The 26,646-nt window shown below is 39.8% G+C and overlaps 1 protein-coding gene across 2 annotated transcripts in view; it reads left to right on the top strand.

Annotated features, from left to right (window-relative positions):
* The window catches only part of RID2 (S-adenosyl-L-methionine-dependent methyltransferases superfamily protein), a 36,870-nt gene that overhangs the window by 5,112 nt on the left and 5,112 nt on the right, over window positions 1-26,646 (top strand). For both annotated transcript variants that reach the window (XM_010264929.3, XM_010264930.3), the window contains exons 4-8: window positions 4,922-5,005; window positions 5,110-5,165; window positions 16,919-16,975; window positions 24,266-24,315; window positions 24,413-24,565. In XM_010264929.3, coding sequence (XP_010263231.1) covers window positions 4,922-5,005; window positions 5,110-5,165; window positions 16,919-16,975; window positions 24,266-24,315; window positions 24,413-24,565 — 400 coding nt within the window. The remainder of the gene's footprint in view (window positions 1-4,921; window positions 5,006-5,109; window positions 5,166-16,918; window positions 16,976-24,265; window positions 24,316-24,412; window positions 24,566-26,646) is intronic.

The following is a 26,646-nucleotide window of genomic DNA, read 5'->3' as shown; positions in this document are numbered from 1 at the left end:
AAGGTTTTCTCTTTTGCAGATTATCTAAAGTGTTCACTTTCCCATGGTACACTTCCCAACAAAAAGCCATTATCTTCGGGGGAACTGGCCTACACCAAATTTCCTTTGAAGGGAAAACCAATTGAGAGGGAAACTGACAAAGGGACTTAAAAAAAGAAGCACAAGAAAAAGGGCCCTTTGGGCTGAGGAAGCCAAATCCTATTGTCTGGCTTAGATGGTTCCAAACAGACTTGATTCAAGAGACAGAACAGATTAGATAAGGAATTAATTTTTTTTGATCAATAACACAATTCATTAAATAATCTCAATAATAATTACAGAGGAAGACAAGCTTTCTTATCTTCCAGCTATAACTTGAGCCCCAAGAAAGGAAAAAAGGAAAAAAAGAGAAAGAGAAAAAATAAAAATTACAACTATGCCCAAAATATTGACTCCCTCTCCACCCCTTGTTTAGCTAACCCATCAGCAAAAGAATTAGCTTATCTTTTTACCCAACTGATTTTAATTTCCATTTCTCGAGCCAGCCATCTAAATTTCCTCCTCATATTGCTGTAATTCCATAAGCCATTGTTGTCTTTATTCAGCCATCCTACCACCACCTCTGAGTCCCCTTCAGTTATAAGTTTTCGATATTCATCTCCCTGGTTTTCTGGATTCCTTCCATAACCTTATGGATCTCGACTTTGAGAACATGGCAGAAACAATCCCATTCTCATCCCTTAAAACACCCCAGATAAGGAATTAATTTCCTCATCCCTTAACCCCCTACGAAAACCAAAGTCCCAATTTGGAGCCAAAGGTGTACCCTCAATTGTGATAAAGTTTGAAATGACCTCATTTTTATATAGACATGGGGAAAAGTGAAGGGAAAAAGGTTCTTTAAAGGAAGATTACCAACCCAAATATCCTCCCAAAATCGGACACTGTTCCCAAAGTAAACATCATACCTGACAAATTGAAGAACACTGTGAATGGTTTTCCAAGGTGTTGTCAAAGTAGCCTGCCTTGATACACCAGCATCCCACCCATTCTTTGAGCTTCCATGAATGCTTCCCATTACTTCATGCCATAATTTGTCTTTCTCCAAAGGCCACCGCAACTACTTCCCCAACAACGCTAGATTTTTCTGAATCACCTTACCTAGGCCCAGGCCACCCTCTTCTTTGCTTCTACACACAATTTCCCACTTTACCAAATGGTCCTTCTTCCCTTGTCCTGGTTCCCACAGGAAATCCCTTATTAGTTTCTCTAGCTTCTTAGCTTCCCTAGGTGGTATCCTAAAGACAGAAAGAAAGTAAGTGGGTAAGTTTGCCAAGGTAGCTCTTATCAAGGTGATCCTACCACCCAAAGAAATGTAGTTCTTCCACGATGCTAATCTCTTCTCAAACTACTCAACCATTGGAGTCCTAAACCTACCCTCCCTAAGGTTTGCCCCTAACAAAAGCCCTAAGTAGGACAATAGCCAAGAAGAGATGGTGCACTCTAGACAGGTTGCAATAGCCTCACCCTCTCTATCCTCCAAATTGATACCTACTATACAACTCTTTTCCATATTTATTTTCAAATTGGACACTCTTTCAAACCCTCTTATCACCTCTTTTTACTCTGCTACCTTCTCACTAGCACCCCCATCACAAAAATCATCAAGTCATTTGCAAACTGAAGATGGGTGATTGGAATTTGATTTCTATCTATCCTTCACCCCTTATAAGATCTTCCCTATTGGCCGTAGTGATGATTCTACTAAAAATATCAACTACTAGGGTAAAAAGAAAAGGTGAAAGTGGGTTCCCTTGCCTGACACCCCTACAACCTGGAAAGAAGTTCTTCACTACTCCATTCACCAATATTGAGTAGTGACAGGTACTAATACACCCAAGTATCTAGCTACACCATCTTTGCCCAAACCCGCACTTTGTCAACACCTCTAAGAGAAACTACCAATCCACCAATTCATAGGCCTTCTCAAGATCTAATTTATAGACAAAGACTCTTTTTCCAGACCTTTTCATCTCCTCCACACATTCATTGGCAATCAAGATTTGATCAATTATTTGTCGCCCGTGAATAAAAGCCCCTTGGACTTAACTTAACTAATAATGGAGGGGAGAATTGCTTTAATCCTCAGGGAGAGCACTTTAGCCAAGATTTTATAAATGCTCGTCACTAAACTAATCGGCTTAAAATCCTTTGGGTGGCTAGCATCAGACTTCTTAGGGATTAGAGCCAAAAAAGTTGCATTAACTCCATGGCTTACTATGTGTGTTTCTTCAAAAACATTGCTTGTTAGAAAGCCATTGTGAACCTGTTAGGGCCAAAAGCCTCGTCTTTGTCCATTAAAAACATTATTTGTTTAATTTCTTCTTTCTCAAAATTCCGTTCTAACCACATAGCCCTTTCCTTGATCACCCTTGGCCAATTCACCCCTTCCATCACTAATCTCTCATGTATGGGTTTTCTAAATATTTATTTGAAGTGGTCCACGAACTTCTTGGCTATCTTATCCTAATTGGTAATCACCTCCTTTCCTATCTCAAGTTTGGTCACAAAATTCTTCCTCCTCCCATTTGCTAAATCATGAAAGAATCTAGTATTCCCGTCGCCTTCATTAATCCACTTATGCCTTGATTTCTGCCTTCAATAATTTCCTCAAAAGCATCTCTTCTAGATCCTTTCAATTGTCTTCTCAACTCTCTATCACCCTCATTCAAAATATTTTGAGATTCTTTTTCATTCGACTCTTTAATCCGAGAGATTAATCTCATTTTTGTTCGTAAACTTTCCCAAAATGATCCCTATTCCACTCTTTTATTTTGCATTTGAGTCTTTGCAATTTCTTATGGAATTTTATGCCCTTCCACTTTACCCTGCTTAACTCCTCATCCCACCTATACTTCATTTATTCACAAAATCCAGGTGTGTTAGCCACATGTTTTCAAATCTGGAAAGTTCTTGTTCCATTGACAAATGACTCCACCCCTATTTCGATGGGACAATGATTGGAAATGACCCATTGATCAAAAAAAAAAAAAAAAGATTGGAAATGACCCTAGGCAAGGCTCTAGAAACCAAATCTCCCAAGTGATTCTCCCAGTCTAAGTTAAAAAGGAATCTATCCCATTTTCGAGCAGAGGGAATTTTCCTGTAGGTTGGACCAGGTGAATCTAGAGTTTAAAAGTGGGATTTTCTTTAGCTTACAATCTTCAATAAAGCCATTGAATTTCCTCATACTAGTTGTAATTGTCTGTTGGGGACTGCTAGATTCTCTAGTGAATCATGTAACATTAAAATCCCCTCCCAAACACCAGGAACCATCCCATAGGCTCTGAATTGCATACAACTCCTCCCACATTTTGTTCCTTTCTCTATAACTATTAGGGCCATAAACATTGGTTACAACCCAAACAAAACCATCCACCACATTCCTAAATTTAATTGAGACTGAAAATCTACCTATCAATTCCTCCACTGCTTCCACCACATCACCCTTCCAAAGAGTGATGATTCCCCCTGAGTCTCCCCAAGAGGGAGCTGAGGTCCAACCTATACCCCTAGATCTCCAAAATCTCCTAATCCACCTTTTGTCTGGTTTGGAGAGTTTTGTTTCTTGCAGTAGCGCAATTTCAGGATTTTCCCTTTTTAGCAAATCCTTAATCACCCTCCTCTTTCTCGCACTTCCTAGGCCTCTCACATTCTAGCTAATGATTTTCATTCCTTTCTAGCATTTCCTTTCATGCCACAGACTCCATATCACAGTACCCCTAACACATTGCCACAGAATTTTGTCTCTTTGTGTAACATCTCATCCAATTTGTGCTAAACAACTCTTTGCTATCTGTAGGAGGCACCCAACACACTCCACTAGAGAGAAATATTGTTCTGATAACTGAGATGCATAGGCACAATGCAACAAGAGTTGGTTGTACTACTTTAGTCATTATGATTAATCTTTTTTCATGCATAGGCACAATGAAAAAATTGTTCCCATAACTGCGTTGGATATGTATCAAATTCCATTTTTTCATGGATTATTGAGGGAATCTTTTTTTTTTTGTTTTTGATTAGTAAGAAATTCAGTTCATTGCATAAAAAAGATCACCTAACTACCCCACAAGAGGGCAACAGGCTATAAGGTACAAGATATGAACTAATACTTATTCCATTTTTTATGGACATTCTGCATATCATTTTCCATTTTTCTCCTTATCTGTCATAAATGAACTACTACTGATTTATTTCCTATGAAATGTTCATAGGTAACAAAGACAAACTTTTTAGGTTTACTTTATGTCCTTTCGCTTAGGTATGCAATATGATAGTAAACCAATGTTTTAAAACGCGGACACCTCAGAGGTATCAATCCCTCTGGCATACGCCTCGAGGCATTTTGGGGGTGCCTTGCCCCTGGAGGCACACCTCCAGGTGTATGCCTCCCGTGCCTTTTAAAACACTGGAGTAAACAAGAGATGGAGTGTTGAGCCTTTACAATTATTCTATTTATTGGATGTGTCTATGTGTCCATGTTACTGAGTTAGATTCATAGTTGTATGTCAATTCTGACTCCTGTATCCATATCCTTGTAATGCTGGTTTCTGATCAAGTTACAGCTTATTGGTCAAGAAACTTGAATAGGTACTTTGAAATGCTTTAAAATTAAGGAATGAAATTCATCTGGTGAAGTTGGACTTGAGAATTTTGAGCTTGAGAGAAGTTCCATCACCAGCCCTTGCTTGCACAGAACCTTCACTCTGTTATGTAATAGGGTTCTTTTCTTTTTTTGATGAGTGTAATAGGACTCTTTTCTTAAAGTGGGCAGTGGCTCTCTTTTGCAGCCACCTTTTACCTGCTTTGTTTGTGCTTAACGTCATATTGGATGAAACTTGGGAAGTCAACTTTGTAACTTTATTTTTGTTGTTTGTAGGTTGTGGATCGGGTCTTAGTGGAGAAACACTATCTGAAAACGGTCACCGATGGATTGGCCTGGATATATCACAATCAATGCTTAGTATGTCAACTGTTTATTTTTCTTATAGCTGAAATTGTTTTCTTTGGGGTCTTCCCAATTCGTTTCTCTTCAAGGTCCTTTATCAATCACTTCTTTAAATGCAGATATTGCATTGGAAAGGGAAGTTGAGGGTGATCTTATGCTTAGTGATATGGGTCAGGTAGCTCCTTGGGAAACCACTAGCTTTCTTTTCGTTTCCTTTCTATGTAATAATGCTGGTTTTTGCTCTTGAGTTGCATTTTTGAGTTGTATGATAAGATTATACGGTAAATATAATTCTTGGGTTAGGCCTTAGTTGATCAAGTCCCTGTATGGTGCTCGACTTGTCTCAATCAGTAATTGTGAAATTGCATATGCCATTTGCTTCTGTCACACAGTAATGCAATGATCATCCACTTTTCCATAGAAAGTTTAGGGTCCATTATTGAATTTTTTCTATTTAAGTTCAGAAATACATACAGCCTAGGAAGAGGCACGAGATGTTACCTCCCTCAAGGACTGAATCATAAGCACTAAAACATGCCCAAACCTGTGAAACAAATTACAAATTAGCCCAAAACAGATCACCCCTTGACACCCCTTGCTGATCTGCTAACCCACTGGAACCTAACAGTCATATTTCTTGTCATCCATTTAACTTTCTTCACCAGATCCCTGTAGCCCCAACAAACTGTGTCTGGGCTATTCAGCCAGCCCACTACTACCTTGGAGTCTCCTTCTAACAAATTGCTCACTCCTAATTGACTAGCTATCTGTATACCTTGTACCGCTGCTAGTAGCTCTGCCTTACAGAATCACCTTCACCCACTGGTCCTAAGAAAAGAGACAACATATTGCTGTCTTCGTCTCTCAGAATCCCTCCAATTTCGGATGGCCTTGGGTTACCTTGGCAGCTACCATCAAAGTTCAATTTTACCCCTCCATTCGGTGGGGGTTTCCATTCAACTTGTAATTTGTTCTTGGTGGAGACTGTAGAAGCCACTGCTTTCCAATTTCTCCTTAAGTCATCAAAGGAGAAATCTGCCAACAATTGTGAAGATTTCAGCCATGAAATTGTCTTTGTCAATATACATTCCTTGACTTCAGCAAGGCTTCTTTCGTTTTCTTGAAATATTCTAGCATTTCTCTCCTCCCATAAGATCCACAAGGTGGCGGCTCTAATACATTTCCACATTATCTTCCCCCTTTTTGTCAATCTCCCAAGAGCATCTGGAGTGAACAGCAGCTTTACTTTAGAGGGCAAGTTCCACCTGCACCCAAATAAAGAAACAACCCAATTCCAAATATTGGCAGCAAAGGAGCATGATATCAACAAATGGTTACAGTCCTCACCCTTCACTTTACACATAAAGCACCAATTTGGGGACAAACACAAAAAAGGTTTCTTCTTTTGCAAGTTTTCCACAGTATTGATCTTACCATAATAGGCTTCCCAACAGAAAACTGCTACTTTGGGGGGTATTGGCCTTGACCAAACCTCTTTAACAGGGAAGATCTGAGAGGAGGGGTTAGAGCAAAGGGCTTTAAAGAAAGATGTGCAAGTGAAAGAGCCAACCAGGTTTAGAGCCCAGACTCTTTTGTCCGGGTTGGTGGGCTCCAGACACACCGAATCTAGAAGCAACAACAGCTCTGAGACACAATGAAACTCTTCATCCCTTAACCCTCTCCGAAACCCAAAATCCCTATTTAAAGCCAAAGGGCAAACCAGGGGGGAAGGAACCAAGAAATGGGTTTCTTTTTAAAGAGGGGGATGGAATAGAGAAGGGAAATGGTCTTTTAGGGGTTGAGTGCTCACCCAAGTATCTTCCCAAAAAAGAATAGAGTTTCCAGAACGAGCATTATACCTTACAAACCTGAGGAATTTAGGGAGAATGCCAGAGATAGCCTTCCAAGGTGTTGTGAGCAAAGCCCTTCGAGATACCCCCGCATCCCAACCTGATTCAAAACAGCCATGGATACTTTTCACAACTTCATGCCACAACCTCTCCCTCTCCAGGGGCCACCTCCAAAGCCACTTACCTAAAAGAACCTCATTCTTACTCACCACATTCCCTAAGCCTAGTCCTCCTTTTTTGCTCCGACTCACCACTTTCCACTTAATCAAGTGATCTTTTTTCTCTTCATTAGGTTCCCATAGGAAGTCCCTTATCAGTTTTTCCAACCTTTTTGCCTCTCCTTTAGGAATTCTAAAGACTGACAGGAAGTATAAAGGCAAGTTGGCTAAAGTTGCTTTAATCAAAGTAACTCTACCACCCACGGAGATGTACTTCCTCTTCCAAGCTGCCAATCTTTTTTCAAAATTTTCAACCACCGATTCCAGAACCTACTTTCCTTTGGTTTTGCACCTAGAGGAAGTCCTAGGTAGGATAGAGGCCACTGAGAGCAAGTGCATTCTAACAAGGCTGCTATAGACTCCACCTCCTCTCTATTCAAATTAACCCTCACAACACAACTCTTCTCAAAATTTACCTTCAAATTCGAGGCCCTCTCAAAGTGAATTATTAAGTCCTTCATATTCCTTACCTCTGTAAAATCTCAACCTTCGCAAAAGATAATTGTCATCTGCAAATTGGAGATGGGTTACTGACACTCTGTCTCTACCTATTCTCCACCCTCTTAGAGATCTGGCTCTATCCGCTTCTGAAAGGAGTCTACTAAAAGCATCGGCGACTAAGGTGAAAAGGAAAGGTGACGTGAGATCACCTTGTCTTAGACCCCTACTAGCTGGGAAAAAATCAGTGACTACCCCGTTGACTAGGATGGAATAATGGCAACTAGAGAGGCAGCCGTTTATCCATTTGCACCACTTGTCCCCAAACCCACACTTCCTTAGCACGAGTGATAAGAATCCCCAATCCACTAAGTCATAGGCCTTTTCAAGGTCAAGTTTACAAACAAATCACTCTCATTTATCAATTTTTTTTTTCTATTTAAATTTATTAATACAACTGCACATTAGATTTGGTATATTAGTGGGCCTAGTTGATCAAACTCCAGTGTGTGGCTTGAGTCATTACTGGTAAGCATCAAGTCCCATATCCCATCTTCCTTAAACACACATAGACAAGAATAGTATCATATAATGACAATCCACCATATATATATATATATTTTAAAAGAGGGGCAAGAGTCCCTCGAACTAAGTACAAAATATAGAGATATATAGGTCTATATTTCCTATACAAAAAGTATAGTAAGTGACCTGGCTGTATCCACTATTCAGTCATTTACAAAATCCACAAAAAGAGTCCTTTACAACGTTTTTTTTTGTTTGATAATTGAAATTAATTCATTAATCAAAGGATAGGACTGCTACAAGCATCCAGAGGAAAGTGCAAGATCCAGCCTCATTCTAAACACAAAGGCTTTAAAACAGCCAGAAAGAAAAGAAAACAGAATCAGACAATTACAAAACAGTCCGCAACAAATTATCCCTGTTAACCCCTTTGGCAAGTGAATCAGCAAAATTGTTTGCCAACCTTCACACCCATTGGCACCTCACATTCATGTATTATGTTAGCCATCTGAATTTCTTTATAAAATCTCTAAAATACCAATGAATCGAATCCAAATCCAACAACCACCTTAGAGTCACCTTCAATTATTAAATTCTTCACATCAAGTTGACTAGCTAGCTGAACCCCTTGTAAAGCTGCTAGTAATTCCACCCTGCTAGAATTTCCACTCCCCACAGGTCCTGAGAACAAGGCTTTTATGTTGCTGTCCTTTTCTCTGAAGGCCCCTCTGACACTAGAAGCGCTTTTTGAGTGCTGCCATCAAAATTCAATTTAATAAAATCTTCAGGGGGTTGAAACCGTCTGCAATAATATCTCCTTATGAGAGGAACTACTCGCCACTTCTGGCCAACACTTCCACAACTCATTGAAGGAGAAAGATGAGAAGGAAGTAGTAGTCTTTAATCAGTGTATGCCCTAGTCAAAATGCAGTCCTTAACTTCTGACAAATTACATATTTCATTCCTATCATGGAAAAATTCTGGCATTCCTTTCCTTCCAGATTGTCCACAAGGCAGCTGCTCTAATGCATCTTCACATTACCTCCCCCCCCACCCTTTCTTTTTGTAGACCAAGCAAAAGCTAAAGACTCAAGCAACAATCTTGCTTCTGTTGGCAGATTCCCACAGCACCCAAAAAGAGCAAAAATCCAATTCCAAATAGTCAAAGCAAAAGAGCAGGATATAAGTAAATGACAGCAAACTTCACCATTATATTTGCAAAAAATACACCAAATTGGGGACAAACGCATAAAAGGTCTCTTCTTCTGCACATTATTCAAAATATTAATTTTCCCATGAAACACTTCCCAGCAAAACACAGAAACCTTTGGGGGAAGAGGCCTAGCTCAAAATTCCTTTACAAGGAAACCCAAAGAGGCAGGCATAGAATAGAGGTACTTGTAAGAAGAAATCGAGAAGGAGCCTTTTACATTAACTAGTCCTTTCCCACTGATTCATGAATTTCCTTTCAGTTGTGCCTTTAAATTCCTTCTGTTTACCTGGCCATTCTATCAAACACCTTTCGACCTTCCAATTAGCTGCTTGGGATCTACTCCCACCTGATTGAAGACCCTACTATTATGCTCCAACCAAATGGTCCAGCTTAGTGCCCCAGGAAGTAGCTGTTGTAATCTCTTATCCCTTTTGCTGAATGCTTTAGAAGGCCAAGCCACTATCAGAGAAGACAAATCACCTGGCATGACCAAGGCTATTTTCAATGATTGCAAGAAATGACACCATATACAGTAGGATATTGGGCACCAGAGCAAAAGATGAGCAGCATCTTCAACTTCAGCTTGACAGAGCACACACTGATTGACTATAGGCAGATCCTTGGAAATAAGGTGATGTGTGGTAGGAATTCTGTCAAGGATTGCAGTCCACAAAAAAATATCACTTTCAACTGCCACTTTGCTTTCCATATTCAAGACCATAGAATAGGTTCAGCCGAGATGATTACAAGAGATTGATAAAAAATCTGACTGAGAAACTACTGGAACTTCGAAGGACCACCATATGTAACCTTGCCTTGAGGGGTCAATTCTGGCCTGCTGCAGCATGCTTAGCAAATTGGAGAAGTCCTGAGTTTCCTGATCATTTAAGTTTCGCCTCAGATGGGGATCCCATACCACTGGTTCACCCAGGATCTCAGTAGTCTCTTATTGAGGCTCCTTTGTTTTGTGCCAACATGTACAAGGGAAAATTTCCTTGAGAGGCTGAATGTGCAGCCAGGGATCTCTCCAAAAGGCAATATGGTCACCAGCACCTGACTTGAAAAAATGATATTACACCAGAATATCTGATTCAGTTTGGATATGCCCTTCCATAAGTTGAGCCCATAGTCCCATACGGGTAATGAACCTCACCCGTAGACCAACCCTGATTATCCTGTCCATATTTTCCTGAATTAGTTTTCTCAACAAGGCATCCTTCTCAGAGACAAACCTCCATATCCACATCCCCAGTAGTGTTTTATTTACTGCCTCAAGAGGTCTGATTCCCAAGCCACCCTGAGATTTGGGCAAACACACTTGCTTCCAAGGCACAAGGTGTAGACACTTCTCACCATCCAAACCATCCCATAAAAAAATCTCCTGATAATCCATCTTAGTATCAATGAAAAGATGATGATCCACCTTAAAACAAGGGAAATGCAAGTCTAAACCTTCCTTCTGAAACATTTCTTCTGGTTCTTTGCCATTTTACTAGTTACTTTAATATGTATGCAAAACATGGAATCTGCCTCCGGTTTGGGACTAGGTTGAAAGGTGAAACTCCTTAATCTTCAGGTTTTGATAAGTATGTGATCATGGTGAAAAGCTATAGTTATCTTGATTTCTGGTTATGATTAAATTTTGCATAGTATATATAAAATTAACATAAATGATTCGTCAGATCTGATTATTTTCTATTGGTAGAGAAGGTTCTTAGATAGATAGATAAACCCAGAATGGACTTTTTCTTTTTGAGTTTGTTGGGCTACACAACTGGGGGTAGCCCATCGCCCCTACCCATAACCAAATAATGGTAATTTGAAAGAAGGAATGTTAGTAAACAACAATATATGCAACTCTTAGATTTCCTTTACCTCAAAGAAGGTGGGATCTGTGAAAAGACATCCCCAACTCTGTTTTGTAATGTGTTTTGTCATGGGTACAACTACATTTGTAGGGAAAAGTTTACAAGAGTTGCATAAATTCATTGTTTACTGGCATTCCTCTTAAAAGAAGCAAGTAAGCTTTTTTTCTTCATCAAAGCAGAGTTATACCTTAGATGCTATCTTTTGGACTTTAAATACTTACCTTTTTTTTGATGAATAATAATAAGTTTATTGATTCAGAAGCAAATTAGAGTGAGTTCATACATCATCCCAGTGAGGCGCGAGCTGCAGCCCCTCCTTGAAACTTACAAGTAAACTAGGAAAGAAAAACAAGAATCACAACTGAGCCCAAAATAATTCTTCCCGATTTACCCTTGCTTAGCTAACACATCTAACAAGGTATTTGCTGATCTCCCCACCCACTGTACAGTGACCAACATATTCCTTGTCAACCAACTAAATTTCTTCATTTCATTCTTGTATCGCCACATAGCCTCTTCAGAATTTTTCAACCAACCCACCACCACTTTGGAGTCCCCCTCGATTATTAGTTGTTGTACTCCCAGCTGGTTTGCAAATTGGACCCCTTGTATAGCAGCTAAAAGTTCTGCCCTGATGGAATTCCCAATTCCCAAAGGACCTGAGTAGAGCAACAAAATCTCTCCCTTCTCATTTCTCAAAGCACCCCCCACTCCGGATAATCCTGGATTACCCATGCTGCTTCCATCAAAGTTCAACTTAATTGAGCCTTCGGGTGGAGGAGACCAGCTTGTAATTGATTTGGTCTATAAAGATGAACACGTTGCTACTGCTGACCAATTTCTCCAAATGTCATTAAAGGAGAATTGATGAAAGATTTCCAAGGTCTTCAGCCAATGTATTGCCCTGTTTAACACACAGTCTTTCAAATCTTGGCTGTTCCTTTCCTTATCTTGAAAAATTCTGAGATTCCTTTCTTCCCAAAGAGTCCAAGTCAAGGCAGCACGAGCACATCTCCACATAATTCTCCCTATTTTTGTAGGCCAATAAAAGGTAGAATGGTTGAAGAGCATGCGAACTTCTGCTGGTAGACTCCAACTACCCCCAAACAACGAAAGTAGCCAAGCCCAAAGGTCTGCAGAAAAGGGACAAGATACTAATAGATGGTAACAATCCTCACCGTGAGCTCTATAGAGGATACACCAATTAGGAGAAATATAGAGAAAAGGTATTCTCTTTTGTAGGTTGTCTAAAGTGTTTACTTTTCCATGGAAAACTTCCCAACAAAAAGCCATAATTTTTGGGGGAACTGGCCTACACCAAATTTCTTTTGATAGAAAGGGTTGGTGAGTAGAAAGTTGAGAGATGGACTTGAAGAAAGAAGTACAAGTGAAGGTTCCATTGGGTCTAGGAGTCCAAACCCTCTTATCTGGCTTGGAGGGATCCAAACAAACCTGATTAAGACAACCAAGCAAAGCAGAAAGAGAATCAATTTCATCATCCCTAAGTCCTCTACGAAACCCAAAATCCCAAGTAGGATCTAAGGGTGTTCCCAAAGTGAGACAAATTTAGAGACCACCTCTTTTTTGTACAAAGAAATAGAAAATAGTGAAGGGAACAAATCCTTTAATGGTGTGTCTCCTATCCAAATATCCTCCCAAAAATGGACAGAGTTGCCAAAACAAACTTCATACCTGATAAAATTGAGGAATTGAGGAAGGGTGTTGTGAATAGCCTTCCAAGGTGCGGCTAGGTTAGCTTGCCTCGATACACTAGCATCCCATCCATTCTCTGACCTCCCATGAATGCTTCCCACCACCTCATGCCACAATCTCTCTTTCCAAAGGCCATCACCACAACCATTTCCCTAACAGAGTTTGATTTTTTCTAGCTACCCTCCCAAGTCCCAAACCCCCCTCTTCTTTACTTCTGCACACAATTTTCCAATTAACCAAGTGATCCTTTTTTTCTTGTCCCGGCTCCCATAAGAAATCTCTCATCAACTTCTCCAGTTTCCTAACTTCCCTAACTAGTATCCTAAAAACAAACAAATAATAGAAAGGTAAGTTAGCCAAGGTAACTCTTATTAGGGTAATTCTCCCTCCTAAAGAGATATAATTCCTCTTCCATGAGGCTAATCTCTTCTCAAACTTTTCTATCACTAGGGTCCAAAATCTATTCTCCCTAGGATTTGCCCCTAAAGGAAGACCTAAATATGACAAGGCCAAGCAGAGGTGGAACACTCAAGACACTCCGCAATAGCCTCGACCTCCCCTACCTCCAAATTTATACCTGCTACGCAACTCTTTTCCAGATTTATTCTCAAATTAGAGACACTTTCAAATCCTTTTATTAGCTCCTTTAGGTTTGTTACCTTTTCACTAAGACCTCCTTCACAAAAAGTCATTAGGTTGTCTGCAAACTGAAGGTGGCTGACGGGGACTTGGTGTCTCCTTATTCTCCAACCCCTAATGGCATCTTCGCTGTCAGCCTTAGTAATGATCCTACTAATCACATCAGCTACTAAGGTAAAAAGGAATGGTGAAAGTGGATCCCCTTGCCTGACACCCCTGCAAGCTGGAAAAAAATCCTTCACCGTACCATTTACCAGAATAGAGTAGTGACAAGTACTGATACACCCAAAGATCCAACTACACCACTTGTCCCCAAATCCACCATTTCGCATAACCTCTAATAGAAACTCACAGTCCACCAAATCATAGGCCTTTTCAAGATCCAATTTACAAATGAATCCTTTCCTACTAGACCTTTTCATTTCCTCCACACACTCACTCGCAATTAAGATCTGATCTGTTATTTGTCGCCCTTGAATGAAAGCCCCCTAAGCTTCACTAATGATGGTAGGGAGGACTGTTTTGATCCTTAATGAGAGCACTTTAGCCAGAATTTTGTAGATGCTTGCCACCAGACTAATAGGCCTATAATCTTTTGGGTGGTTGGCATCATTCTTCTTAGGTATCAAGGCCAAAAAGGTGGCATTAATTCCAGGGCTTATAGTGTGATTGTCTACAAATTCCTTAAAGACTTCAGCTAGATCCTCTTTCAACACCTCCCAACAGTCTTGATAAAAACCCATTGTAAAGCCATTTGGACCCGGAGCCTTGGATCTATCCATTAGAAAGACAACTTTCTTAATCTCTTCTTCCTCGAAATCCCTTTCCAGCCACCTTGCCACTCCATCAATTCTTGGCCAATCCACCATTTCCATGACTGTTCTCTTACTCAAAGGCCTTCTATAAATCGATTTGAAGTGGTCCACAAATTTTCTGGCTATGGCATCCTGGTTGGTAATCATCTCCTCTCCTATCTCTAGCTTGGTCACAAAATTCTTTCTTCGTCTCCCATTTGCCAAATCATGGAAGAATCTAGTGTTCCCATTGCCTTCCTTAATCCACTTGTGTCTAGATTTTTGTCTCCAACTGATTTCTTCCCTCAATAACACTTCTTCCAACTCCTTTTTTAATTGTCTCCTTAACACTCTGTCCTCCTCGGTCAGCCCATTGTGAGATTCCTTTACATCCAAATTCTCTATTCGAGAGATTAGGCCCAATTTTTTCTCCTCAATTCTACCAAACTAATCTCTATTCCATTCTTTTATTTTGGCTCTCAACCTTTTTAATTTCTTGTGGAACTTGATCCCCTTCCATCTTACCCCCATTTCCTCCTCACCCCACCACTCCACTTTTTTCACAATCTGGATGGGTAAGCCACATATTTTCGAATCTAAAAGGTTTGGGTCCTATAGGAAAAGACTCGGTTCCTATTTGGATAGGACAGTGATCGGAGGTGACCCTGGGTAATGCCCTAGCAACCAAGTTTTCCAAACTATTCTCCCAGGCAAGGTTAAAAAGGAATCTATCCAACTTTGAGTACAAAGGGGTTTCCTGAAGGTTGGACCAAGTGTAACTGGCTTGCAGCAGAGGTATTTCCTTCAGTTCACAATCTTCAATAAAACCATTAAATTTCCTCATGCTTGTTGAGATTACCTGTTGGGGATTACTGGTTTCATCAGAGAATCTAATGACGTTAAAATCCCCGCCCAGGCACCAAGGACCATCCCATAGCCCCTTAATTGCATATAGTTCCTCCCACATCTCATTCCTCTCTCTATAGGAATTAGGGCCATAAACATTGGTTAAGACCCATACACACCCATTTTCTACATTCTTGCACTTAATAGAAACTGAGAATCTGCCTATCAATTCTTCCACTACTTCCACCACATCCTCCCTTCATAGTGTTACAATCCCCCCCGAGGCTCCCCAAGAAGGAGACGAGCTCCAACCTAAACCTCTAGACCTCCAAAAACTCCTCACCCATCTCCCATCTAATTCCATCAGTTTGGATTCTTGTAACAACACAATATCAGGTTTTTCCCTTCGGAGTAGTTCTTTGATCGCTCTTCTCTTCCTTGCACTCCCTAACCCTCTTACATTCCAGCTACTAATTTTCATCGATACAAAATAGCAAAGGAACCCAATAATAGGCCATATTCTCCTCATTTTAGGCCCTTCTATCCCCTCTACCACTGAATTCTAAATCCCCCTCAATGTCTGAGATTAGCCTTTCCACTTCAGATCTTTTTTTCTTATTTGTTCCTCTTTCCCCCCCCCCCCCCCCCCTTCCCAATTTCTCCATCCTTTCCAGCCAATGTTTGAGAAAGAATTTTACCCTTCTCACACTTATTTTTGCTACAACATCTTTCTACGAGTCCTTCCTTTTTATTTTGTTCCTCCATCATTGTACAAATCAATTCCCAATTTCTATCCGCCTCCCCCTTGCTACTTCCTTCCAACACCCTCTCTCCTCCTTCCACTATCACCCTCTCTCTTGCATTAGAAACTCCTGGATAGGAAGCTGGGATATTTGTTACAGGCATAGCAAACAAGTCAGTACCTAAAACAGAATTGACACCCATACCTGATAGAACGGGGGTAGGACTAGAATCACTGAAAATGACTTGCTGACAGGCGGCACATGGTTTTAAGGCCTTTCCCCTTTTTGGACAAGGTTGGGAAGTAGACATGGTGAAAGAATCACTTCCTGACGACCTACCCACTTGGAAGACCTTTCTCTGTGTTTCCTACACTGTAATACCCTAATCCATCCTCACGTTCGATTCTTGTCCCTCTCCACCAACATCCTGTAATTCATTAGACTTAGGGTCAGCTCCCTCGACGAAGGGAGGAGGAGTTTTCACAGCTTTAGAACCAATTTCTTCACCATTCTTCCACATTGATATTTATACTTCATAGTTCATACTTTATTCTTTATCGGATATCATGGGTTTGTATGCATTTTTTCCCTTTAATTTTCCTTGAAGAGCAACAAGTCAACAAACTATATTGTAAAAATGCAAATTAGACATATAAGAGGACCATAAAGGAAAAAATTGTCTGGTATGAGTAAGGTTATTTGTGCAAAATTTTAGCATTTCTTGTTTTGTATGTTTATTATGCTTTTTTCTTTTCTTTTCTTTTCCTTTCTAGTGTCTGGTAATTGCCTTACGATGCAAAATTTATTGAACTGTTTTTTCTTTTTTAATTTTTAATATAGTCCTGGTTTGGATTTTTTTTACCAGAGTTCTGGTTGTGGTTTTGATTTTGGATTTCTCTTGCCTCTGTTATGGTTTCATCCTTGCTTTTACTAATTCCATGATTTCTGCCATTTAACAATTACTTGTTACATTCTCCTTAGTCAAAGTTCTTGTTTGGTGTTATCACATTGATAATTCATGGTCAGTGAGTTTGTGACATTGGTTCCATAGACTTATGATCAGACTGTGCTGTGGTTGCAGGGCTTAGGATTCAGACCTGGAGTTATTGATGGTGCTATTAGTATCTCGGCAGTTCAGGTTAGCTATGTATCTTTCTATTGTCTTGTTTTTAAATGATATCCAGCACCCCAAATACATGTGGTTAAGGCTCAGTTGCATTGACTCGAGTATTTGCTCGTAAGTTGTAGCTTGTAAGTCATAAGGCATAAGATTAATACGTGATATATGTAATGGTTTTTGTGTTACTTGTGGGTACTTGGTTCATGATATAAAACCGTGTACATCAATGAGCCAAACTTGAGAAAGCATAGCTTAGACTAGTTATCCTGGTTCAAGATCATGCTTATCTTAGCATGTGGTGCCAATAGATTTTACCATTAAGAAATCATTGAACTAAGGCTTATTCTCCACCCATTGTAACTAGATAAGGAAATGATACCAAAGTTCACAGATGCAAAGTTTTCATAAGAGCCTTTGGATCTTTAGAGTAGGGTAGTAGCACTGTGAGAGCTCCACTGAAGATCATAAGATATGTAGTGAGTAATGGTGATGGTGCTGTATATTACTATATTCTTGTATCATCAATAAGGCTAATCAGTCTAGGTTGCTTAGAGGCTGGAGGGTAGGCAGAAATGAGGTGATAGTCACCCATCTGCAGTTTGAAGATGAGGTTGTAGTAGGTTTTAGAGATGATATTGAAACTTTCTTTTATTGATGTATTTTCAATTTTATGTATGTGGGTGTTGCCTTAACACCCAAGCTGGATTGTGCTATTTTTTATTGTTTAATGAAATTTTCTTTATTATAAAAAAGGGAATTGTTGAGGATATTCAGAGGCCTGTTAGAGAGACTCTAGTTGGGGATGAGTGACAGAATAATAGGAGTGATCCAAGAGTGAACAGAGATGGGTGGATCTTTCCAACAAATCTCTAATGTTAGGGAGTGTTACTAAACCAAATGAATAGGGAAGGATAATGGAGCATTCAATCCTAGAAGCTGCCTCTACCCAGCCCTCTTGTTCAGGTACTATTGTCATTTTGGTTTTGGATACTAACTCTTGCTCCGTCCCTGTTAGCTTTTCTCCAGGTACCCAACCTAATTGAAATCTGTAAGCCCATGTTAGAGCGGACCAAGCATTAAATGAGAGGGAAGATGTGGAAGAGAGAAAATGAAAGAATGTGGTGGTTGATTTGGAGGGGAAAGGCAGTATAATTTGGGAGTTAATAGAGTCCTATTTGAAGAGTTAAAGAGGGAAGAACTAGAAGGGGAAAGTAATTTCAAAGAAAATGAGGAGGGAGGTAATTTGAGGGAGAGGGTGGTAGAAATTGGGGAAGATAGAGGTGAAGGGAGAGAGGGTTCTTTAGAGAGTAATAACAAAGATGAGGATGGGGCCAATTTTGTTGGGAAGCTTGGCTGCATCGTAAAGAACCCAAATGATATGAAACTTAAGGAAAAATAAGGGTGAAGGGAAGGGAAAGGATAAAAGGGAAATTGGTTGAAGTTGAAAGACTAAAGTGTTGGAGATAAGAAATATAGTGTGAGAAGGGAAAGGATAAAAGGGAGTAAATAGGAAGAGAAGTAATAAGAGGGGGAGGAACCAAGGAAAAAGAAGGTTGAAAATGAAGATTTTAAGTTGGAATGTCCAAGGTTTAGGCAGTGCTAGGAAAGTTTCAATCATTAAGGAGGTGATAAGGAAAGAAAATCCTGATATAATCATTTTTCAGGAAACCAAGCTGGCAGAGTTTGACAGAAGATGGGCTAGAAGTCTATGGAGGGGTAGGGAAGTTAGTTGGCATCTTCAGGGGGTATAGTGGCCATTTGGAGAGATGAGATGTTGACTAGAACTAAAGAGCTTGTGGGTAAATTTACAATGACCTTAAAATTTCAGCAAGTAGACAATGATTTTGAATGGGTATTAACAAATCTGTATGCGCCCAATGGTTATAGGGAGAGGAATGAATTTCTGGAAGAATTGGGTGATATTAGAGGACTTTAGGAGGTTCTTTGGTGTATAGGTGGATATTTTAATGTGATCAGATTCACTAAAGAGACAAATAACAGGAGACAAGGTAGCACTGCTATATGAGAAGGTTTAACCAATTCATAAATACCTTTGAACTTAAGGAATTGCCTCTCTTACATAGTGGTTTTACTTGGTCCAACCTCCAAGCCAACCCAGTTTGTTCTAAATTGGATAGGTTCTTGTTCTTGGTGGATTGGGAAGAGCATTGGGGAGGTTTAGTGTCTAGATCTCTACCTAGGGTAATTGGTAACATTGGGTCATTGGCCAATCTCCATTTGTAGGAAGGAGCTACGTGGGAGAGGCTGAACTCCCTTTAGGTTTGAGACCATGTGGTAGGTCATTCGGGCTTTGTACAAAAGATTAAGGAATGGTGGGGGGAGAGTAACCCAAGAGTAAAATGGAAAGGAATGAGATTCCATAGGAAGTTGCAATTTTTGAAGACTAAGGGCCTGTTTGTTTGCTCTAACGTCTGACATCTGAAAGTGCAATAATTACACTGGTGAATTTTTCGTTCCTCTGAACTCTGAATAAAGAGAATGGTGTTCTGAATTCTGAAAATTGTCAAATGTCAATTTTAACCCCATATATGAGAACTTTTGTTTGTGTTTTTGGTGTATCATTAGAAAACAAAAAGTTGTAAGATTTATCTTTAAGAGATAAGAGATAAGAGGAAATGAACACTATAAGATTCCTCTTAAAAGATAAGATTTAAGAAGAAACAAACATGCCCTAAGATTTGAAAATGGAATATTCAACAATTTGGGAGGATTGAAGAGAGGAAGCATATGGTGATTACTCAAATTGAGGAGTTGGATAAGAAGGGAGTGGTGTATTTGTGGAAAGGGATAAGGAAGCAAGATGGTCTTTGAGGAAGCAACTGAAAGATATCCTCTAAGGGCAGCCTAGTGCACAAGGCTCCCACCAAGCGGGGTCTAAGGAGGGACAAATGTACCCAACCTTATCCCTGTACATACAAAGAAGTTGTTTCCAAAATTTGAACCCTAGTCACTCAAGTTTATAAAGAGGAAATTAGCTAGAGGCAAAAATCAAGGCATAAATGGGTTGAGGGTGACAAATCACATAACAAAATGGTAGATAAAGGAAAAATCATATCTCAAGATTAGTGGTGGATGGTGTAACAATCACGCAACAAAATGAGGTAGTTGGGGCCTTCAAAGAGCACTTTAGATCAATTTCTAGAAGACCCTTGAATGATAGTGTGACTAGATGGCCTTGATTGGCCGAGTTTATCTTGTGAACTCAAGGATTGGTTGGAGAGGAGTTTTGAGATAGAGGAAATCAGGGAGGTTGTGTTTTCTATAGATAGATTTTGGGCTAGATGGGTACAATGCCATTCTATCAAATTGCTAGGGCATTTTGAAAGATGATTTGCATGAAGTGTTTAATGAATTCTTTGAGGGAGGAGTAATAAAACTAGGTTTGAACTCAACTTTTATTGCTTGGTGTCTATGAAGTCTAATGCAACCCATCCTCAAGAGTTTAGTCCCATTAGCTTGGTGAAGAGTTTATATAAAATAATGGAGGGTGGGCCTTGGCACAATGGTTGGCTTGCTCCATTTTGACATGGGTGACCAAGGTTCAAATCTCGGAAATAGCCTCTTTGTATGCGTAGGGTTAAGCTATGTACATTTGTCCCTTCCTAAACCCCGCATTGGCAAGAGCCTCATGCATTGGGCTGCCCTTCTTTTTCTATCCTTGAGGATTAGGGTAGCTCTTCATATTGTGATTTCACCTAATCATGGTGCTTTTATGAAGAATGAGAGTGTGGAGGAGATGAAAAGAGAAGGAAAGAATGGCTTAGTTTGGAAATTGGACTTGGAAAAAGCTTATGATATGGTGGATTGGTTTTTCTTATTGGAAGCAATGAGAAGCTTTGGATTTGGGGAGAGATGGTGTCAGTAGATAATGGGGTGCATTAGGACTTGTCATTATTGTATACTGGTGAATGGAATAGTGGTGGACTTCTTTTTGGATTTAAGAGGAATTAGGTAAGGGAACCCTCTCTCCCTTTATCTTTACTCTAATTGTTGAGGTCCTTGGGAAAATAATTTCTAGGGTGGATTCACAAGGTCTAGTGAGAGGACAAAAAATTGATCGTGATGGGATTCCAATTACACATTTGCAATTTGGAAATGACACAATGTTGTTTTGTTAGGAAGGGAGTAGAAGGTGGGTCAAGAACCTTAAGTTAATAGTACAACTTTTTGAATAGATCTCAAATCTAAAAGTGAATATTGATAAAAGTTATATGGTGGCTATTGATTTGAAATAAAGGGTCAAAGTGTGCAATTGGATGTGAGGGCCTATGAATGGCCATTGCAATATTTAGGTTTACCTCTTGGGAAAATCCAAAGAAGAGTAGTTTCTAGGATCCTATTGTGGATAGGTTTGCTAAAAGACTTGCCTCGTGGAAGAAAAGCTATTTGTCATTAGCAGGTAGGATTGCTTTAATAAGATCCACTTTATATAGTTTGCCTATTTATTGCATATCTGTATTTAAGATGTCGGATGGGGGGCTTTTTGTGGAAGATAGGGGAGGAGAAAAAGAACCATAAAGTTAGATGGGAAGTGGTTAGTAGAAGCAAGGAGTTGATGGTCTAGGCATAGGTAATTTACAAAAAAAGGAATGTATCATTATTGGGGAAGTGGCTTGGAGACTACCTATGGATAAGGATAAACTTTGGGCTAAGGTAGTGGTAAGCATTCATGGTTTTGTAGTGGACTGATGGGATGTTGATGTATTGACTAGGGCTACAACAACTTCCTCGTGGAAGGCCATCCAAGCTATTTTGCCTTTTTTCCTACCTTTTGTTAGGTATGATCCAGTGTTTTAAAAGGCGTGGGAGGCGTAGGCCCCTAGGCAAGCACTCCCAAAACGCCCTGAGGCGTATGCCAATGGCGCTAACACCTATGAGGCATACACCTCATACGAGCTTTTTTCATGAAGCGTGCTAGAGGTGTACTTCTCATGCACCTCATGCACACCTCATATAAAAAGACAAAAAAAAAGAAGAAAAAAGGAAAGGAAAGGAAAGGAAAAGAAAGGGAAGGGAAGGGAAAGAAAAAGAAAGAAAGAAAGAGAAGGAAAGGGAAGGGGAGAAAAGATAAGAGAAAAGAAAGTGGTCTGCCCCCGGCCCCTTCGATTAGTGCTATGCATCTTTATTCTTCTTAATATAGAAGATTTTTATTAAAAATAAAGAAAAATGAGATCCCCCCTTCCTCTTCTTCCTCCTCACTCCCCTCCTTGTGTTCAGGAGGCTTACGCCACTTACGTTATGAACTACGTCTCACGCCTCGCGTGACGACTTCGCGTTTTAAAACATTGGTATGATCTATGTTTTGGAAACCCTAATTCTAGGAACATATTTGGGTGGGGAACCGTCCTTTGAAAGACAAATTTCCCTCCTTGTTTTCCCTTTCAAGATACAAAGATGAGCATGTCTCTACTTTCCTTGTTCCATTTAGTTCAAGAAATTGTTTTGATTGGGACTTGGGTTTGAGAAGGGGTGTAAGGGATTCCGAATGAAATTGTGTTTTGGCTTTGCTTCATATCCTTGTATCCTTGAAGGGATTTTCTTGGTTCCCTCTAAAACTTACAGCCATATTTGGACCCTCTCCTCCACTAGTACCTTTTCCTTTGCCACGTTCTTCAAGACCTTAATTAAACCCTTTATTAGTTTGGGGCATCATCCTTTCCCTATAAAGGAGGTTTGGAGTAAATCTATCCCTTAAAGAATTGGAGGTTTCTGTTGTTAAGTCTCCCTGAAAAGAATAAATACTTTTGAGGGGAGTTTTTTGGCTCCCTCTAAAACTTACAGCCGTATTTGGACCCTCACCTCCACTAGTACCTTGTCCTTTGCTTCGTTCTTCAAGGCCTTTATTCAACCCGTTGATAATTTGGGGCATCCTTTCCCTATAAAGGAGGTTTGGAGTAAACTTATCCCTTAAAGAATTGGAGGTTTCTGTTGTGAAGTCTTCCTGAAAAGAATAAATACTTATGATCTAGGCTAAAGAACAGAACTAATTGGTGCTTATCCCCACGCTAGTGTGTTCTATGCAAGGTTAATGGAGAAACTTTCTTTTACTTATTAATCTCCTGCCCCCTTTGTAACCTATATTTGGAAATGGTTTCTCTCTCTCTCTCTTTGGGTGTAGGTGGACTCCCCCGCTTAATGTGCAAGGCTTGTTTGCCTCTATTTTCTTTAGTTGACCAAAGAAAAGGGGAAGGATAATGTGGAAATGCTTAAGGGCTTCTTTGAGCTGGACGTATGGGAAGAATGGAATTCAAGAATTTTTTTCAGATAAGGAAAGAAGAAAAGAGGCAACCATAGGCACCATCATGATTAGAGTGGTTCAATGGGGGGAAATCTTTGGAGCTCTTTACTGATTTCTCAACAGGTGACATTATGAAAAACTGGATGGAAGTGGCTTGTTCAGACCATCATTAAGTCTACTACAAGCCCCTTATGGTCTCCACCAGCTAATGACAGTAAGTTTAGTTTTGATGGGAGTAGTGCATGTAACCTAGGTCCTTTTGGCATTGGAGGTGTTCTTGGAGATGGTGAAGGCAGAATTATTGGTTTTTTCTCAGGCCCAATTGGTGTAGGGGACTCATTAAAGGCTAAGATTATGGCTGTTATGGAGGGAGTGCAAAAGGCGAAGGATATGAACTTAAGTAAGCTGATTATAGAAGGTGATTCAAAGCTGGTAGTGGAATGGCTGCAAAAGGTAGAAGCTGGACTGTGGAGTTACAATAGTGAAAGAAAGAAATTCAAGTGGATGACACAAGATATGGATGTGAGACTTAGTTGGGTTAAAAGAACTGCTATGCCTTTGCTGATATTCTAGCAAAGAAAGGGGTGGGAAGAAGTCAACTGTTTTGGTCTCAATTGTAATCTCTTAAGTTTTTGAGCAGAGTTAAGAAGCGTTACCTCTCCTCTTTTATGTCTCCAATGTTCTCTGATTTAGTTATTAATGAAATTTTCCGTTATTGATAAAAAGGTACACAGACAAGAATACCCCTGTCCACATACCTACTATGTCAATGTTTTCTAAAAAGAATTACTCTATATGTTAATGTAACTAAATGAACTCATTCGAGTTTTCAAAATCTTGGTCCAAAAGTGTTATTTTGAAAGTTCTACCTGTGAGCTGTAAATCATACCAAATGTCTTATGGCTCATTTAGATTTCAATGCAAAAATCCTTAGTTTCCTTTGGAGAAATATTAAGTGGTTACTCTTTGAATATTTTTTTGATTGATGTTGCAATTCTCCCATTTGTCTGTCATTGAGTTTGATCATTTTCTGGTTTTGAATTAAGCAGTGGTTATGCAATGCTGACAAATCCTCTCACAATCCAAGATTGAGATTGAAGTATGCTTTTTCTGACCATGGAGCCAATATTTTCCTCTCCCAATCAAGAAAGATATTTTGTGGCAGGCATAATGAATGGGGCATAATCTTTTTGCAGGGCTTTCTTTGGATCATTATATAGATGTTTAGCAAGGGGAGCAAGAGCAGTGTTGCAAGTATATCCTGAAAACTTAGCACAGCGTGAGTTGATCCTAGGTTTTGCTATGCGTGCTGGATTTGCAGGTGGCGTGGTGGTTGATTATCCCCACAGGTATGCTATAGGTTAAACAGTCTCAGTCATCTTTATGGCATCAAGAAACTGTGTTGGTTCTTCACCTTTATGCTCCTTTTTGGTTTTCCTTGTTCACTTTTGATAAATTTTCCTTGTTTGCATCCAGCCTATGACTAATCTTGAATCCCCTTCCACTTCTAACTGGAGGCCCAACTGTTTAGCCAATCTGAGCCCTTGAAGGAGCGCCATTACTTCTGCTCTTAGTGAGTCACCCACCCCTAAAGGGCCAGATAAAAGGGCCAAAACTCTTCCTTCCAAATTTCTAATCACACCCCCGATTCCAAGGACCAGGGTTTCCCATAGAACTTCCATCAAAGTTCTGTTTCACAGAAAAGTGTTAGGGTGGGGTCCACTCCTCATTAACAATAGTAGGAGGGATGGAAGAGCCTGCTACTATGTTCCAACCTCTAAGCAAGTCATCTGCAGAAAAATCCTTGAAGAGGTCCATAGTTTTCAGCCAATGTATCACCTTGATGGTAATGCCTTCTATAACTTGTTCTTGGCCTTGGAAAATCCTGTTATTGGAAAAAACTAGAATCAACAGCTCTCATTGTTCTCCACATCACCCTTCCCCGCTTCTTTTGTTGTTGGAAAAAACTAGAATCAACAGCTCCGCCACTCTTGAGGGGGGATTCCACTTGCAATCAAAGAAGGAAGAGAACCACTCCCAGACATGAGTAGCAAAAGGACAGGATAAAAGTAGATGGTTTTTTTTTTTTTTTGATGAATGAGATAAAAGTAGATGATTTACCATCTCACCACTGTTCAAGCAAAGACTATGGGGGTATTGGAGCATACCACACTTCTCTAGCAGGAAAAGAGTTAACCACATTAGTATCAGTCAACAAAGCATTGAAAAATGAGGAAACAGAGAAGCAACCTGATGAAGACTCTGACCAAAGAGAATGCTACTCTCATGCCTTTCAAAAAGAATAAAGCGATTTTGGATGCTGGTAAGCTCCAAATCCAGTGAAGGAATTGTGGTGGTGGAAAGTCGGTCTCCATTCTGCAATTAAAAAACAAAAAAACAGTAGATGGAACCTTTCTGTTGAAGATTTTGGGACTCCCTCAGTGTTTTAAGAGTGCAAGGCTTAGGGGCCAATTTGCACCCGAGGCACAAGCCGCAAGGCGAGGCGCGTGCCTTTTTGAAGCAAGGCACAAAAATAAAAAATGTCAGAAAAATAAAAAAGTGCCAAAAAATTCAAAAAATGTAAAAAAAGTATAAAAATATTAAACATAATATTAATAAAAAATATAAACTTAAATTTTAAAATAAGTGCTTTAAAAAACCTATTATCTAAAATTAAAATACATAAGCATAACATGTGAAGTGTATTCAAATGAGAATTTAAAAATAAAATCAAACGTATAAATCATTTCCAAGCATGTAATTCCCACAATTTCTTTTATTCCTTAATTGCATTACTTCAAGTAGCTAATGTGATATAAAACATATTATATTCCTGATTCTATGAGCCACCTTTGTGCCATGCCCCTCAAGGCAAGCCCAAACAAGTCCATGTTAGGGTCTTAAATTCTTAGTTCTCACACAAAAATAATGATTTTATAATTTTAATTGCTTTTTAAGAAGATATTCTATTAGGATGAATGAATGAACAAGTCCACCCCGACCCAGCCGCTAGGTTCAAAAAAAGCAAAAAAGTGTCCAATTTTCAAAAGGTGCATGCCTGGGCTGAGGTGCAAGGCGCACACCTAGGCGCACCAGGCATGTGCCTTTTGAAAGGGCTGTGCCTAGGACCTAGGCGAGGCGCATGCCCTAAAATGCGCCTCACCTGTGCACCTAGGCGTGCCTTTTAAATCACTGGACTTCAATTGTTGGACTGAACCAGTTCTGGACATGATTGTGACTGCTTGTGGGGGAAACTTGGAGGCTGTGAATGTGACGGATCTTCATGCAGCAAGAATCAAAATCTCAGGTTCAAAGCCAGAGGTCAGTCCTCATTCAATTGATCTGTTTCTTGAAAGTTTTTGGAGGAAAGTGTGGGTGGCAACAGAAGCTCAAGCAACACTTTGGTGCTGTGGGAGAAAGCTTGAAGATG

Source organism: Nelumbo nucifera, chromosome 8 (genome assembly GCF_055504915.1).
Source record: "Nelumbo nucifera cultivar China Antique chromosome 8, China Antique-T2T, whole genome shotgun sequence".
Taxonomy (NCBI): Eukaryota; Viridiplantae; Streptophyta; class Magnoliopsida; order Proteales; family Nelumbonaceae; genus Nelumbo; species Nelumbo nucifera.
The sequence above is the reverse complement of the archived record's forward strand: the minus strand, read 5'-3'. Positions and strand labels throughout refer to the sequence as shown.